General features: G+C 39.7%; 1 protein-coding gene across 2 annotated transcripts in view; it reads right to left on the reverse strand.

Moving 5' to 3' along the window:
- Positions 1-568: 568 nt before the first annotated feature.
- The window catches only part of GNG2 (G protein subunit gamma 2), a 121,364-nt gene continuing 104,323 nt past the window's right edge, over positions 569-17,609 (reverse strand). For both annotated transcript variants that reach the window (XM_049612785.1, XM_049612783.1), the window contains one exon: positions 569-3,776. In XM_049612785.1, the coding sequence (XP_049468742.1) occupies positions 3,648-3,776 (129 nt within the window). In that variant the 3' untranslated portion in view covers positions 569-3,647. The remainder of the gene's footprint in view (positions 3,777-17,609) is intronic.

The raw sequence follows: 17,609 nt of genomic DNA on the forward strand, positions 1-17,609 counted from the left end.
GGCACGGGGCAGTGTGTTCAGTGCAGAGCCCAACGTGGGGCTCCATCCCATGACCCTGGGATCATGACCTGAGGTGAAATCGAGAGTCGGACACTTAACCGGCTGAGCCACCCAGGTGGCCTCCAGTACCCCATTTAAGTAGTGAACAACTTACGGAGACCAGACTCTCTGTGTTTATTTGTGCGTGTGTGTGTGTGTGTGTGCACGTGCACGCGTGTGCACGTATGAAGAAAAAAATCCCAGTGCGGCACTCACAGCACAGTAGAGCATAATCACAGTTTGTCCTCATGGTCCAGCCTGCCGGAGCCCTGGGCTCTTCTCCATCACCTTTCTCTGTCCCCAGGCATTGTACCAAAGATGTAGAGACCCAGGGAGAAAGGCTTTTAAAGAGTCTCATGTGAGTCTTTCTTTCCTTAGGGCACCTCTATTAACAAAATCCTAAAGAAAGCCAACGGATTTCTATTTCCCCATCCATCCTGTTACATGTCACCATCCTTCTCAAATTAACCATGAAATTGATGGGCCAGGTGGCCCACGGGCCCTCAAATAAAATTGACTGCATGTGAAGTGAATTTGAAAATTCCATTTATTAAAACAAATACATTGTCCATGTGGGATGAAAATGTGCACATCACATTCAGGTTTTCCTTCTTTAACATTTCTGTATTTTCCTCTCTTTGAAAGACACACTCCATAGATCTTATATAGGAAAAATGTGAACCATTCTTGGGTTGGGAATATATTAATGTATATGTAACAATTCACCTTTGCCAGGAGCAGCTTAAAGTAAATATTAAAAAAAAAAATACAAAACTCTAAGACAGCATGCTTGATTTCCTCAATTCCCATTTGTGAATAGGAGTATATGGATAAATTGATTTAATTTCTCCTTGGTAAGCAATCTCTTTCAAATATTATTATTAAAATTACCCTCAGATCAAAGTACTTTTTTGCAACCTCTAAGTAAAATTAAATAGTACTTGGTTTAAAATCGGAAAAAAAAAAAGAAATTGGAATATTGAGGATGATACAAGATATTTTTTCCCCTAAATATGAGGGTTATTGTTACTGTTTAAACTAACTGCATGGCAGATTCTCATTATTATCCAATACATTATATGCAGATATTAGGGCCTTGAATAATTAAGTTTTCCTATTGGTTATTCCTTAAGATAAAGTCATGCTGGTGGAAATGATTGGTGAACTTCTAACAGAATTAAAGCTCTTTAGAGGTATAAGTCATCAAAAGATTTCTTTTCCCCTTAACAAGTAAAAATACCAATAAGCAAAAACGCATATAAAGACTCTGGTAGTATAATTCCATACGATAGGACATGAAGGTACGACAAAGCCAAAACACTTTCCTTAAACGTAATTTCAGATGGGCTGTGTGTTCTCTGCCTTCTCTCTTCCTTTGTAAACAAGGTCACACGCACTTTGGAACTGCCTTAACTTTTCTAATTACCAGAGCCGTATTATGGTGCCTCCTTCAAGTTTTAGTTCCATCTTAACTGCTCCAAAGATCTAGATTCACATAAAAATATAAAGAGCCCCTCTAAGAAACATAAATGATGTGGATCATGAAAATCCTTGGGGTCTCGCAATGACACCTTAATCACCACCCAGAGGTGCTTCATTTACAGTTGTTTTTGTGTGACTGCATGGCCAATTCATGTTTTGACTAATTTTGAAAATGGGATACGGTTTTAGTTGATTCCACGGTAATACTAAGCTAATGGTACAATATGGCATGTAGTTTAACAACTACTCTGCCAAGGTCTTCCCACTGTATCTGCATTAGTGTCTCACTGACTGTAACAACACCCCAAGGTTTGAACAGCAGTATCTGGTTACAGAAGTACATTCATACCTTTTGCAAATGTTTCAGCATTCCCTTTTCCTGGCCCCAGGCGTGAGCTTTAATTGGATGTACTTATTCTTTTACCATCATGCCCATAAAAGGAGCTAAGGAAAATATTTACTCTCTCAAAACCTGTCCTTGGCATATTAAGCTTTTACATCTTTTTTCCTTCCTTTCCTTTTTTTTTTTTTTTTAACAGAAGGAAGAGAATGGAAAGAGAATAGAATGAATTTGGAAATGGTTTTTGTGACATCAAAGTAAACAGTGAGATGTAAGAGAGGTCCTCTTTTGCCTGGGAATGGCACAGAAAAGAAGTGATGCAGGCTTCCAGGACCTTCCATTACTGATGAAGGCTAGAGCTGTAAGGAAAAATCACTTTCAAGATCATCTCTTGGGAAAAGAGGGCTCTAGCTGCCAGGAAGTTGTAAATAAAGACTGAGAGACTCTAACAAACAAGATGGAAAACAAAACCAGAAAAGGTTCTACTGAAAAATCTGCTCAGTGAAAAGCAAAGACCATCTCAGTGGCAAAAAAGAGCCAGAACCTTTGTGATGTTGCTGGCTGAGGGGGCCGCACCTGCCCCCTTCTCCCTGGCAGTGAACAGCCAGGATGCTGAGAATGGGTCTTCTCTGGAGCCATCCAGGTTTATTTCTCCTGGTACTTGAACAAACAGAAAGTGTTCTTGAATCTAGAATTTCCACAATTCAGGGAAAGATGAAATTTGCCCTTACTCTAACAAAAGCACCTCCCAACTGATGCTGAATCCTTCCCTGTCCTGTTCAGTGGTTCCTGTGCTGTCCTGGATCCTGGACACAACCAAACTGCTTTGGATTCTGGAAAATACGTCAAAGAGGCATATACGCCACTGTGAACTCAGAGGTATTTTAGGCATGGCTAAGGCGCTGAAGTGATCTCAGTTTTCAAGAGACTGAGATTTTTCTTCTCCAGCTTTTCTCCTCTCGCGTTCCTATTCCAAACTTCAGAGTGAAACAACAAACCTTCTGAATGGATGTAACATAGGGACATTTTCATGCAGTATCACTCAAAAATTGTCACAAATATATGAAAGCACCAGTCACAACACATGATTTACTTTTACTTGCAGAATCAAAGCTATCATGTACAAATGTTAGGAATTGTGATAAGAGAACACAGACAACCGGCGTTTTTTTGTTGTTATTACCATGAGGATAAACCACGGGGAACATCTCCCTACATGTTTGGGTTCTCATCCTTGGAGTTGAGTCTTACGGACAAGTCCAGTCTTATCTTTGTACTACTCTAATGGGAAGGGGTGGAAGGAGAGGTATGGGGGAAGGAGAAAAGAAAAAGGCACAAAGACTAAACATCAATGCCATAAAACCAAACTGCGGCTACACTGGACAATTCAGCTTATCAAAGGGTATGCTAAAGGCAATATTCATTCCAAGAAGGTCATACACATCTTAGCTCAGTACGGCTGTCTGTTTTGATTTTTTTTTTTAAATATGAAGCAGAAACATAAGGTGTGGGGAGGGATAGCAGAAAAGAAATGACGCGGATTTTATCTTTACAGATTCCCCTCCTCCAGGCAGTTCTGCAGATATCAGATCTCTTAACTTGGGATGTGGTTTGGCGATCATTCTCATAAAGGGGACCAGTTCTTTAAACATGCATAGCCTGGAGTTTCCAGGATGGTTCTCCTCCCTCTCTTTAAATGCTGTGGACTAGAAAGGCGCCCACTTTGCTAAGAACTCTACATCAGTGTCCCAGGAGCCCGGCGGCTCTTCAGGCTCTTCACGAAGGCTTAAAGGATGGCGCAGAAAAACTTCTTCTCCCTAAATGGGTTTTCTGAAGCCGGGACGGGGGTCAGCAGGGGGTCTTCCTTGGCATGGGCCTCACAGTAGGCCATCAAGTCTGCAGCCGCCTTGGATACCTGGAAAGGAGGACAAAAAACAACCGGATGTTTAGACGTGGCATCGGCAGAAGCATCCATGGCTTCCATCAGTCAAAGCCCAGACTTCAGAGTCCAGCTGCCCGGAAGGATTTGGGCTCAACTCCACGCTGCACTGCTCACCAGCTCGTGTGAAAGACAGGCGGGCGCTCAACCTCCATAGGCTCCGTTTCCCGGTCTGCAAAGAAGGGAGTTGGTGACCATGACCTCTCAGGACTGTCTCCAGCAGTCCCGGGAGTAGGCCCAGGCGAGTGAGGCCCTTAGGGAACAAACGGGATGGGGTGCTCACTGCTAAGGTCATGTGAGGATCAACCCTGCATGCGCACAGCCCTGACAGTGGAGGTCTCCTGAGACTTGTGCCTCAGGTACCTTACTAGGTGCCTCATCATAGTCCCAGCCCTGGCTGCAAGGGTTAAGTGAGTTAATCCACACAATTTACGTAGTGCCTGGCACATGTAGGCTTTCCATCCAGGCTAGCCATTATTACCATTTCATAGTTGTGCCTTCTTGCTTCGGGAACTGTGTTAGAATGCAAAAAGGCTTGTTCATTTCCTTTTTAAACAAACACAGCAGGATGTGCACAAACACAAAAAATGCACATAACTTTACGTATTCTTACATTTTTACATATTCTATATTATATGTTCTTATACATATATAATTATGTATATATCTGATAAATATATATTATTCCTTCAATTGAGCACTGTATCCTTGAGGGAGTCCCATTACAAGGCTGGTCATTGATTTCAGTGATACTGTTATTTCTCACATTTCTGTAGCTTCTTCTTGGGAATTGTCTGGACTACCTTCCTTCGACCAGTCTCGACAATGGCAAATTTTCACTACTTGAGGGTGGACTTCATTTGGTAAAATAAACTAAAGGTCATTTATAACCACATCTGGGGACTAGGTGGATGATCCACCTGAGGAATGGTATTTGGGCTCAAAAACCATAAAGTTAAGAGTTGGTTTCTTACAGGACATAATATACTTGCTCTAGAGATCACTCCAAAAGATTTTTCAATATCACTGTACTACTAGAATAGCCTTTCAAAGTGACTACTGAAAGGATAATCCTCTGTAAGAGTGGGATGGAGTCTATTATTGCTAAACAGATTCACTGGCCCACCTTACAGGTAGATTATACACACCCACCCAACGACAGCAGACTTGCTCTAGCCAATGAGATGTGAGAGAAGTGATGTGGGTCACTTTAGGGCCGAAGCATCAAGAACCAGTGCATAGTCTGCCATATGCTTTCTCTCTGCCAGTTTGTCCAAATGAAGCAATTTACTGCGAACCACCTTAATCGATTCAGAGGTTTTAACGAAAGGCATAGTGGCCATACCCTGGATTTGTTCCTTGCCTTATGGCCAAGTTGATTACAGCTTTGCCACTTAAAGGCCTTTCAATTTTATGGTTTGCTGGTTTCGTCATCTAACTCCACAAAGCTTTGAATTTTTGGACTGTCTGTTCCTTTCATCACACACCAGACAGAGGCAATATTCTGGATAGAGGATGCTGTGACTGCCAGGATCCCTGATGAAAGTGACATGGTGTGGAGTGGCAGCTGATCTGTAAAGGATATGTGGTGGGAATATCCACCAACATAACCCCCAAGAATGTTTGTTGTAACCCCCTTTGTTGTCGTAACCCCCAAGAATGGGAGGAGAGGACCTTTTGTTATTGCGACAAAACCTGGTCTACCCGGACTGATATAAAGAGGTATAGGAATTGGTATGTGCATTAGTTTCTTCAGTCTGCCTTAATAAATTGCCACAAACTAGGTGACTTAAAACAATGGAAATTTATTCTCTGGCACTTAGTGTTAGAGACTGGAAGTTCAAAATCAAGGTGTCAGCAGGGTTGGTGGTTCCCAATGGAGGCCCAAGGAGAATCTGTTCCATGCTTCTTAGCTAGTGCTGGTGGTTTCTGGCAGTCCTCAGTGTCTCTTGACTTGTAAATGCATCGCTCCAAACTCTACCCGCATCTCTCCGTGGCCTTCTCTTTTGTGTGTCTCTGTCTTCCCATGGTATTCCTCTCTTCGTCTATGCCCCCATTTCCTACCTACCAATCACTGGATTAGGGTCGACCCTAATCTAGCTTGAACTCATCTTTCCTTGATTACGTCTTCAAATATCCTACTTCCCAATAAGACCACATTCTAAGGTTCCAGATAGGTTTAGGGGACACTATTCAATGCAGTAGAGTATATTTGTGTCAGAGTCAGTCTCACCTTTTTTAAAAATTTTAAATAATCTCTTATTTACCTTTTTCCCAGCTTTATCGAGATATAATTTATATACAATGTATAACTTTAAAGTGTACATTGTAATTGTTTGATACACGACTATACTGTGAAATTATAACTACAGAAGGATAATTACTACCTCTGTCACCTCACGTAATTACCTTTTTTTGTATGTGTGTGGTGAGAGCATTTAAGATCTACTCTTTTAGCAACTTTCAAGTATCCAATATACTATTGTTAACTGTGTCACCCTGCTGTACATTCAATCACCAGAATTTATTCATCTTATAACTGGAAGTTTATAGCCTTTGACCAACATCTCCCCATTTCCCTCACCATCCAGCCCCTGGCAACCACCATTCCATTCTGTTTCTGTGACTTAGATTTTTTTAGTTTTCACATGTAAGTGATATACAGTGTTTGTCTTTCTCTGACTTATCTCACTTAACATAGTTCCTTTAAGGCCCATCATATTATCACAAATGGCCAGATTTCCTTTTTTCTCATAGCTGAATAATTCTCCATTGTATGTATATAACACATCTTCTTGATCCATTCATCCATGGATGAACACTTAGGTTGTTTCCATAACTTGACTATTGCAATGAAGTGCAGATCACTCTTTGGAATCCTGATTTCATTTCCCGTGGATATATATACTTTTAATTTTTTGAGGACCCTCCATACTGTTTTCTGTAATGGCTGCACCATTATACATTCCCACCAAAAGCAAATAAGGGTTCTGCTTTCTCCACTTCTTTTTAAAAAAATTTTTTTTAACGTTTATTTATTTTTGGGACAGAGAGGACAAAGCATGAACGGGGGAGGGGAAGAGAGAGAGAAAGACACAGAATCAGAAGCAGGCTCCAGGCTCTGAGACATCAGCCCAGAGCCTGACGCGGGGCTCAAACTCACGGATCGCGAGATCATGACCTGAGCCGAAGTCGGACGCTTAACCGACTGAGCCACCCAGGCGCCCCTCGCTTTCTCCACTTCTTAACCAACACATATTATCACTTATCTTTTTGATAATAGCCACTCTAACAGGTGTGAAGGGATATCTCATTGTGCTTTTGATTTGCATTCCCCTGATTAGTGATGTTGAACATCTTTTCACATACCTGTTGGCCATTCATATGTCTTCTCTGGAAAAATGTCTGCTCAGTTCCTCTGCCCATTTTTTAATCAGATTTCCCCCCTTCTTTGAGTTCTTTATATACTTTGGATATCAACCCCTTCCCATGTGTATGGTTTGCAAATATTTTCTCCTATTCCATAGGTTGCCTTTTCATTTTGTTGATGGTTTCTTTTGCTGGGCAGAACCTTTTTAGTTTCATGTAGACCTTCTTATTTATTTTTGCTTTTGTGGCATGTATTTTTGGTGTTGTATTTAAGAAATCATTGTCAAGACCAATGTCAACGAGCTTAGCTGCTATGAAATACTGTTTTCAGGAGTAGAATTTAGTGATTCATTACTTGCATATAACACTCAGTGCTCAACACAATAGTTTCATTCTTTTGCATGTGATTATTCAATCTTCCCAACACCATTTATTGAAAAGATGATCTTTTCCCTATTAAGTATTCTTAGCTCCCTTGTCAAATGTTAGTTGATGGTATATAGTAGGGCTTATTTCTTGGCTCTTTATTTGGTTCCATTGGTCTGTGTGTCTATTTTTATGCCATACTGTTTTGATTACTATAGCTTTGTAACAGTTTGAAATCAGGAAGCATGATGCCTCCAGCTTTATTCTTCTTAGGATTGCTTTGGCTGTTCAGGGTCTTTTGTGCTTCACTATGAATTTTATGATTTTTTTTATATTTCTATGAAAAATGACATTGGAATTTTGATAGGGATTGCACTGAATCTTCAGATGGTTTGGGGTAGTATGGACATTTCAACAATATTAATTCTTCTGATCTATGCACATAGACTATCTTTCCATTTATTTGTGTCTTCCATTTCTTTCATTGAAGTCTTAATTTTCAGTGTACAGCTCCTTCACATTCTTGGGTAAATTTATTCCTAAATATCTTATTGTTTTTGATGCTCTTGTGAATAATTTTCTTTATTTCTTTTTCTGCTATTTCAATGTTTTGTATAAAAACACAATGGATATCTGTATGCTGATTTTGTATCTTGCTACTTTACTGCTTAGCAAGTTGATTAGTTCTAACAGTTTTCTGTGTGTGAGATCTTTAGAAATTTTCTTTATCTGAGATCATATCATCTTCCAATGGAGACAATTTTACTTCTTCCTTTCTGATTTGGATACCTTTCATTTCTATTTCCTGCCTGACTGCTCTGGCTAGGACTTCAGTACCATGTTGAATAGGAGTGGTGAGAGTGAACACCCTTGTTTTGTTCCTGACCTTAGAAGAAAAGCTGTCAGTCTTTCATCACTGAGGATGATGTTAGCTTTGGGCTTGTCATATATGACCTTTATCATGTTGAGGTACTTTCCTTCTATACCCAATCTGCTGAGTTTTAATCCTGAAAGGATGTTGTATTTGTTAAATGCTTTTTCTGCCTCTATTGAGATGATCATATGATTTTCATCTCTCATTCTGCTAATGTGATGTGTCACATATATTGATTTGTTGCACCATCCTTGCATTCCGGGATAAATCCTTAACTGCAGTGTGTGATCTTTTTTTTTTAAATTTTTTTTTAATGTTTATTTATTTTTGAGACAGAGAGAGACAGAGCATGAACGGGGGAGGATCAGAGAGAGGGAGACACAGAATCTGAAACAGGCTCCAGGCTCTGAGCTGTCAGCACAGAGCCTGATGCGGGGCTCAAACCCACGGACCACGAAATCATGACCTGAGCCAAAGTCGGCTGCTTAACCGAATGAGCCACCCAGGCGCCCCATTGTGTGTGATCCTTTTAATATGCTGTTGAATTTGGTTTGATAATATTTGGTACAGAAGTTTTGCATCTATTCACCAGGGATACTGGCCTGTAATTTTCTTATCTTGTAGTATTTTATCTAGCTTTGGTAGCAGGGTAATGGTGGCCTTTTCAAATGAGTTTGGGAGTATTCCCTCCCAATTTTCAATTTTGGAAGAGTTTGGGAAGGATCAGCATAAATTCTTTAAATGTCTGGTAGGATTAATCAGGGAAATCATCTGGTCTTGGGCTTTTCCTTGTTGGGAGGTTTTTGGTTACTGATTCAATCTCCTTACTCTTTATTGGTCTGTTCAGATTTTCTATTTCTTTATGATTTAGTCTTGGAAGGTGGTATGTTTCCAGTAATTTATCCAGTTCTTCTAGGTTTCCAATTTGTTGGCATATAATTTTTTCATAGTAGTCTCTTATGATCCTTTGTGTTTCTGTGGTATGAGTTGCAATGCCTTCTTTCATTTCTAATTTTATTTGAGCCTTCTCTTTCTTTTCTTAGTCTAGTGAAGGGTTTGTCAGCTTTACTCATCTTTTAAAAACCAGCTATTAGTTTCACTGATCTTTCCTATTGTTTCTCTGGTCTCTATTTCATTCATTTCTTGCTCTTATCTTTGTTATTTCCTTCCTTCTGCTAACTTTAGGCTTAATTTGTTCTTTTTAAAAAATTCCTTGAAGTTTAAGTTTAGGTTATTTAGGATCTTTTTGTTGTTGTTGTTGTTTTGTTTGTTTTACATGTTGCTATAAACTTCCCTCTTGGAACTGCTTTTGCTGTATCTTGTAAGTTTAGGGATATTGTATTTCCTTTTTTTTTTTTTTTTTCATTTCAAGATATTTTTTTATTAACCTTCTGATTTCTTCTTTGATACATCGGTTTGCTGTTCGGGAGTGTGTTAACTTCCACCTATGTGCGAATTACCCAGTTTTCCTCCTGTTAATGATTTGTAGTTTCATACCATTGTGGTTGGAAAAGATTCTTTTTATAATTTCAGTCTTCTTAAATTGGCTAAGACTTATTTTGTGACCTATTATTTGTCCTGTCTTAGAGACTGTAACATGTACACTTAAGAAGAACATGTATTCTGCTGCTGTTGGATGGAATGTTCTGTATATGTCTATTAGATCCATTTAGTCTAAAGTATAGTTCAAGTCCAACATTTCCTTATGAATTTTTTGTCTGGGTGAGTTATGCATTTTTGAAAGTGGGCTGCTAAAGCCCGCTACTATTATTTTATTGTTGTTTATTTCTCTCATCAGGTCTGGTAATATTTGCTCAATATATTTAGGTGCTCTAACGTTGTATAGGTTTATGATGGTTATATCCTGTTAATGATTGACCCCCTTCATCATTATATAATGACCGTTGTCTCTTGTTACAGGTTTTGGCTTAAAGCGTTGCTCTTTAATTGATATTACATTGCTTATAAAAAGATTTTTATTATGCTCCTACTATGTTTTAGACATTGCGTTTTCCCTGTTGATCTACACAATTATCCCGAGGTAAGAAGTGTTATTGTCCTTTCATAAGTGAAAAATTAAGGCTCAGCAGATTGCTTGAGTTTTCCAATGTCATCTAGCAAAGCACATGGCAGAAAAAGAACTGAACCTGATGCTTTGCCATTAAGCCACAGCTATCCACATAGAAGCTACTCAAATGCAAGGCTAGTTCCAAAGGTTGAAATTGAAATTCTTTGTGCATCTTCATGAAATGCTATTATGATAGAATGAAAGGAAACAACTTGTTCTTCTCTTAGCTCCTCTAAATGAAAGCAAAGGACAGACTTTCAGACTGAATCGCAATCACTGTGTGTGTGTACCTTTTACTTGTTTGAGCCATGGTCATTATTACCCCAAACAGGAGCTCAGCTGCAGGCAGCAATGACTAGGCAACAGGCATATCTAAAACTCACTTGTTAAGAAGAGATCTAGCACCATCCCTATTCTGCAATGTTCACATACAAATACAGGCATGCCTCAGAGATATTGCAGGTTTCATACCAGACCACTGCAATAAAGTGGATACCACAATAAAGCGAGTCAAATGAATATTCTGGTTTCCCAGGGCGTATAAAAGTTATGTTTACACTATCCTGTAGTCTATAAGTGTGTAGTGGCTTTATGCCCAAGAAAACAGCGAACATACTTTAAGTAAAAAATACTCATGCTAAAAAATGCTAACCGTCATCTGAGCTTGTAGCAAGTCATAGTCACTGATCACAGATCACCACAGCAAATATAATAATGATGGAAAAGCTTGGAATATTGCAAGAATTACCAAAATGTGACACAGAGACGTGAAGTGAGCAAACGCTGTTGGAAAAATGACACAAATAGACTTGCTCAAGGCAGGGTTGCCAGAAACCTTCAGTTTGTAAAAAAAAAACAAAAAAACAAAAAAACTGCAGTATCTGAGAAATGCAATAAAAATGCACGATAAAACAAGGTAGGCCTGTGTGAAGCAGAGGTTTTCAAAATCTTTTTATTAAACAAAAAGTGCTACATTGAGAAAAATTAATAGCTTACGTGTTGCATATATCTTATATTTGACCACTTGATTCTGAATGGTTTCTTTTTAAAAATATTTTACGGGTTTTATCTGGTTTCCTTAACCAGATTGCAATTTCCTGTGGGTGATAGTCCCACACATTGTCAGAATCCTAGCAGGAATGAGAATAATTGCTATTATTTATCTTCTCTTGCTATGTGTTAGAAATGTGCTAACCACTTTACATACAGTATCTTATTTAATACTTACAACAACATTATGAGTCACAAGCTATTATTATCCCCTTCTGAAATATGTGAATTTGAGGCTTCATTAGATAGTTGTTTGTCTTAGGTCTCACAGCTCATGGGTGGCTGAGTAGTGAGTCTCAGTGTTCCTGACTTAATCCTATGAATACTCTTCCTTTAGAATGCATAGTGTCATCCTTATCCCTTACTTAAAATGAGTCACAGCAAAAATAGTCTGCCTGGAAAGTCTTCTTGCTTTCTGACTATCCCTGCCAAGATTTTGCCTACCCTGTCTTTTCCATTAAATACCTTTAGGCCTACTTCCATGAAAACTTTCCCAGTAACCACAGGCAATCTCTCTCTTTTCTGTCTTGTTGATTATTCCTCCGAAAATATCTCAAATTTGTTTCCTTATTGCTATTGTGACTGCCCTAATTCAAGCCTCCATATTCTTTCTCCACATTTCCAGAAATAACCTCTTAAACAAAAAATGATTAATTTGGGTTTCCCAAAGGGTCTACTATAAACTGAATGTTTGTGTCCTCCAAGATGTATATGTTGAAACTTAATTCCCAATGTCACGGAATCTGGAGTTCTCATGCATGGAGTTAGTGCTCACATGAGAGAGATTCTAGAGTTCCCTCACCCCTTCTGCCATGTGAGAACCTAGTGCAAAGTCTGCCATCTATGAACCAGGAAGCAGGCTCTCATCAGACATGGAATCTGCCAGTGCTTTGATGTTGGACTTCCCAGTCTCCAGAACCATGAGAAAAAAATTCTGTTGTTTATAAGCCATCCAGTCTATGGTATTGCATTACAGCAGCTCAAACAGATGAATACAGACTCAACAGATAGAATTCAGGGGGTGGTCTGTGAACTTTAATAAGAAAAATTACATCTTTATCTTCACCAACCTCAAATGGAAATTTAGCATCTTCCATTTCATTTAGTATTTCTTTTTATTTCATTCCCAGAGGTAGACAACACACAACAGTAGCATTAGCCCTCTGACTTGGTTCCCCATAGAAATCAGATATTTTCCATCACATTACAAGCTATTGCAAACATCTGAACATTTCATTTATGTTCATCTACCTTATAATTATAGACCCACTATGAGATCTTATATAATCAGTTAATAAAGGAGTACATATATAACTTTATCACAAATGTTTTTTTCTAAAAAATATTCTGATAAACTGTATTTCAATAGGATTACTTTCCTTTGTAATTTGAAAACATTCTGAAGAGGGGACCATATGCTTCAGTAAGCTACCAAACAGGTCTAAGGCAGAAAAGTTGAAGAATCTCAGTTCTAAATGAATTCCCTGCTTTGACTACTGTGCCAAGAGTAGCATTTTCCATACTACAGCTAGGAAGTTAATTTAAAAATATAAATGGGCTCATATCATGCTCTTAGTCAAAACCTCTCATAGTTTGTCATTCTACTTTGTAGAGAACAAAAACATCTTAAAACAGCCTGTGAAGCTTGCATGCTTTGGGCCTGCCCATCTTTCCAATTTTGTGTGTGGCCTCCTTCCCTTCCCCACACAAGCCTTCACTAATTTTGTGGAAGCTCCAAGTTCTCTTATGCCTTAGAGCTTCATTTATACAACTCCCCGGAGTATTTTTTTCCCCATTTTCTCCATAGGCTGGTTTCTTCTCTTCCTTTAGGAGTCAGCTGAAATATTGCCTCTTTGCAGAGTCTTTACTGACCGCTTCATCCAATAATGACTTCCCTCATCATGTTCTTTCAGAGCACCCTGTTCTTTCCATTTACAGAAAAACGTTTCTCACAATTTATAATGACAAGCGTCGTTTATTTATTTGCTGTTTGATGTATGTCTTTCCTTTTAAAAAAGGCACTATGCTCTATGAAGGCAGAAACTGTATCTGCTTTATCCACTGTATAATCAGTGGCAGACACAAAGTAGACACTCAGATAACTGCTGAAGGAGTTCTCAAACAATCTTACTCAATAAATATTCTATTCAACTAATATTTATTTACTGAGTACCTAATTTGCCGGGCATAGGTCTGGATATTTGGGATAATAAAGGAACAAAATATACAAAGATTCCTGTCCTTGTGGAACTTATGCAATATTCTAGGCTTCTAATTCAGACTCAGATGAAAAAACACACACTAATTAAACTGGAAATATATGAACAAGTAGTTTTTAAGTGTCAGGCAACAGGTAGGACAGGACAGTGACCCATGAGAAAAGGGAGATAAGATAAGCCCCGTGATTGTCCCAGTTGACTGTTTAAAAAAGGGGTCCCTGGGTGGTTCAGTTGGTTAAGCATCCGACTTCGGCTCAGGTCATGATCTCACAGGTCATCAGTTTGAACCCCACATCAGGCTCTCTGCTGTTAGCACAGAGTCTGCTTCAGAGCCTCTGTCCACTCCCCCTCTTCCCCCTCCCCCACTTGCTCTCTCTCTCTCAAAAGTCAATGTTTAAAAAAAAAAGGGAAAACTGTTTTTAGGCCATGGCATAGGGAAGGGCTACCCAAACAGAGTTCAGGGATCTCCCTGAGTTGAAGAGAGAGTAACAGAGAATAAAGTGCTACACAGACACAGAATGAGAGGGAGACAGAAAGTGTGAGCTCTGGAGGTTTCCAGAGGATTCCTTTTGAGTCATTAGCTGAATACTGATCACTATGTGGGAGAAGACTGCTTGAAGCTGTACAAAAAAATTCAGAAAGGATCAACTGAATAATCCCTGGTGATCACGCAGGGCTGGAAAAGTTTGTGCCTCCACGATCTCATAACAGATGGGGGATTGACCAGAGTCCTAAAAAGGGTATTGCTTCAGAAGGGGTACCAAATCGGCCTAGGTTAAAGGCTGTTGTGGACCCACCTGCCAATGTTCAAAAGTAAGCCTTGAATAGATCAAATGCTTCTAAGTAACTTAATTGCACTAGAGAACAAAACCCCCAAATATTAAAGGGAATACAAAAAAATTCCAGTATGCCACAATGTCTAGAATCCGATAAAAAAAATCAGGCATGTAATTAAGTGTGAAAAAAAATCTCTCCCTTATAAGGAGAAAAATTAATCCAAAGAAAAAGACCCAGAATTGACACAGATGATAAAATTAATAGATAAGGAGGTTTGTTGTTAAAATAGCTATTTTAAATATTGTCCATACAATCAAGAACATAGAAGAAAGCAAAACATGATAGAAAGAGACATGGAAGATATTTAAAAGACCCAAATCACATCTCTGGAGATAAAAAAAAAAAAATACATTGGATGGAATTAACAGTAGATTTAGACACTGCAGAAGAAAAGATGAGTGAATTTGAAAACGACAATAGGAACTCCCCAAAATTAAGTACAGAGAGAAAATAGGCTGATAAAATATGAACACAAAATATTAAGCTAGAAGACAACTTGAAGGGCCTGAATACACATGTAATGGGGGTCTCGAAAGGAGAGGAGATAAGTTGTGGGTGGAGAAGAAGGAAGAAACAATATCTGAAGCCATAGTGGCTGAAAGAGACATAATGGCTGATGAAAACAACAAGTCCACAGGTTCAAGTAACCCAGAAAACCTCAAATGAAGCAACATGAATCAAACTATACCAATATATAGCATAAAGAAATTGCTTATATAGTATTTGTGTGGGAGAATTCTATATATAATTGTGTATATAGAATTTGAGTGAGAGAACAGAAAAGAAACCATTGTAGTTAGAGAGAATGTTAGAAGGTAGTAAATTTTATAAGAAAATGGAAAGTAAAGCAGGGTAAAAGAGATTATGAATGTGGGTGTGTGCAGTGGGGGTGGGGAACAGATTACAATAGTTGGGCTTAATTGAGAAGGTAATTAATCTTTGGGTAAAAACTTACAGAAAGAAGGGGAGGCACTGACTTGCACTGGAAAGGAGCACTCAGAATGCTGGTGTGGAGAACACGGAGTACTTTTGGGGAGTCAAGGGAGGAAGCAGAGATTGCCCTGGAGTCTACCACTGTAATCTAAGAGAGAGGTGGCAGTGGTTCAGAAGTGGTGTGAAGTAATATAATTCTAGATAAACGGTATTTGAATGTAGACTCACCAGGAATTTATGACAGACTGGAGATAGGGTGTGAATGCAAAAGAACTGGTAAGGATAATTCTTAAAGTTGTGGGACTGAACAAGTAGACAGACGAAGCTGTTCTCATTTCAGCTGGTGAAAGCTGCAGGGAGAGAAGTTTTGGGGGTGAGATCAAGAATACAGGTTCGGTTTGAAATTAAAATGCTATCAGTGGGATATACAGTGCTGGAGTTTGAGAGAGATGTAGATGAGAGCTATAAATTTGGGAGTCAGGGCCCTACAGATGGTGGATAAAGCCTTGGGAAGGAATAAGATCATCAAGAGAGCATGTTTAGATAGAAAAGAGAGGGACAAGGACTGAACCCCGGGACACTTCAATGTAAGAAGCTGGGGAGCTCAAGCAGAGCCAGGAAAGGGAATTTAGATGGAGTAGCCTGTGAAAGTAGGGGCTGCTGAGAGCCAAATGCTGAAGAAAATGCTTCAAGGCATAAGGAATCATTAACCATGTCAAATGCTACCAGTAGGCCACGTCCGATGAAACTGAGAATTGACTTAGTTAGATTTAGCCAACTGCAGCCCTCAGCAACCTTGGTGAGAGAAGGTTTAAGAGAATGGTGGGAGTGAAAGTCTCACTGAACAGGTTGAAGAGCAAATTGGGGGGCACGTGGGTGGCTCAGTCAGTTGAGCACCTGACTCTTGATTTTGGCTCAGGTCATGATCTCAGGGTTGTGGGATCGAGCCCCATGTTGGGCTCTGCACTGAGTGTGGAGCCTGCTTAAGATTCTCTTCTCTCCTTCCATCCCTCCCACCACTCGTGCTCTTTCTCTCTAAAACAATATTGAAAAAAAAAAAGAGCAAATGGGGCCTCCTCCTCCTTCATGAACAGTTCAGTCTTAAAGAGACTGGTGGGACTAAGCAGGGGGGGCTCCACACTAGGTCAGAGGCCCACGGTGGGATGTCAGAGCTTAAGCAGGGTGAGGAGAGCATCTGTACAGGGGATAGGAGTGTAGGAGCCCAAGTGGGAGGCGAATGCATTCATGTTGGGAGGAGAGGCCATGGAATATGGGGCCTTGGTTCCCTACAGGAGAGTTGACCAGATAAGGACAAGGGGAGCCAGGACCCTCTCTGTCAGTGAAGGAAGTTACAAATACGGGAAGTGGAAAAGCTAGAATGTACTGTGGTGTAGGACAGGACCTGGTGGTGTCGGTGTGAACTCATGCTTACATATACATGGATACACAAGAAAGAAAGAAATGCAGATGTAAAAGTGTGTGTGTGTGTGTGTGTGTGTGTGTGTGTGTGTAGTATTCTCTAACTCCGTCCACTGAGAGGGACTAAGAGTAGCAACACCTCAAACGCTTCAGCAATGACAACACCTAGCATCCAGAGTTTCATTTCTAAACACCATTCTCATAGGAACTAGTGCTCTTGGAGAAAGGATGATTCTAGGGCTGGGGCAAGAAAATAACAAGAGGCCCCTACACCATCATCTTTTTGTACCAAACACTAAAGAGGCACTCAAACAATGATGGAGTCATGTCAAAAGGACACGGTAGCTAGCTTCTCAGTCTGTGTCAATTAAAACATCAAAATAAATGATGGCAGTAGCAATTATAAACCACCGAATAAAAGAGGAAACCATGAGTCCATATCAATATAATTAAATACGTTTTTAAAAATAGAATGTTTGTGGGGCGCCTGGGTGGCTCAGTTGGTTAAGCATCCGACCTCGGCTCATGTCACGATTTTGTGGTTTATGGGTTCGAGCCCCACACTGGGCTCTGTGCTGACAGCTCAGAGCCTGGAACCTGCTTCAGATTCTATGTATCGCTCTCTGTGCCCCTCCCCTGCTCACGCTTTGTCTCTTTCTCCCTTAAAAATAAAT

Source organism: Panthera uncia (assembly GCF_023721935.1).
Source record: "Panthera uncia isolate 11264 chromosome B3 unlocalized genomic scaffold, Puncia_PCG_1.0 HiC_scaffold_1, whole genome shotgun sequence".
In the NCBI taxonomy this organism is placed as follows: Eukaryota; Metazoa; Chordata; class Mammalia; order Carnivora; family Felidae; genus Panthera; species Panthera uncia.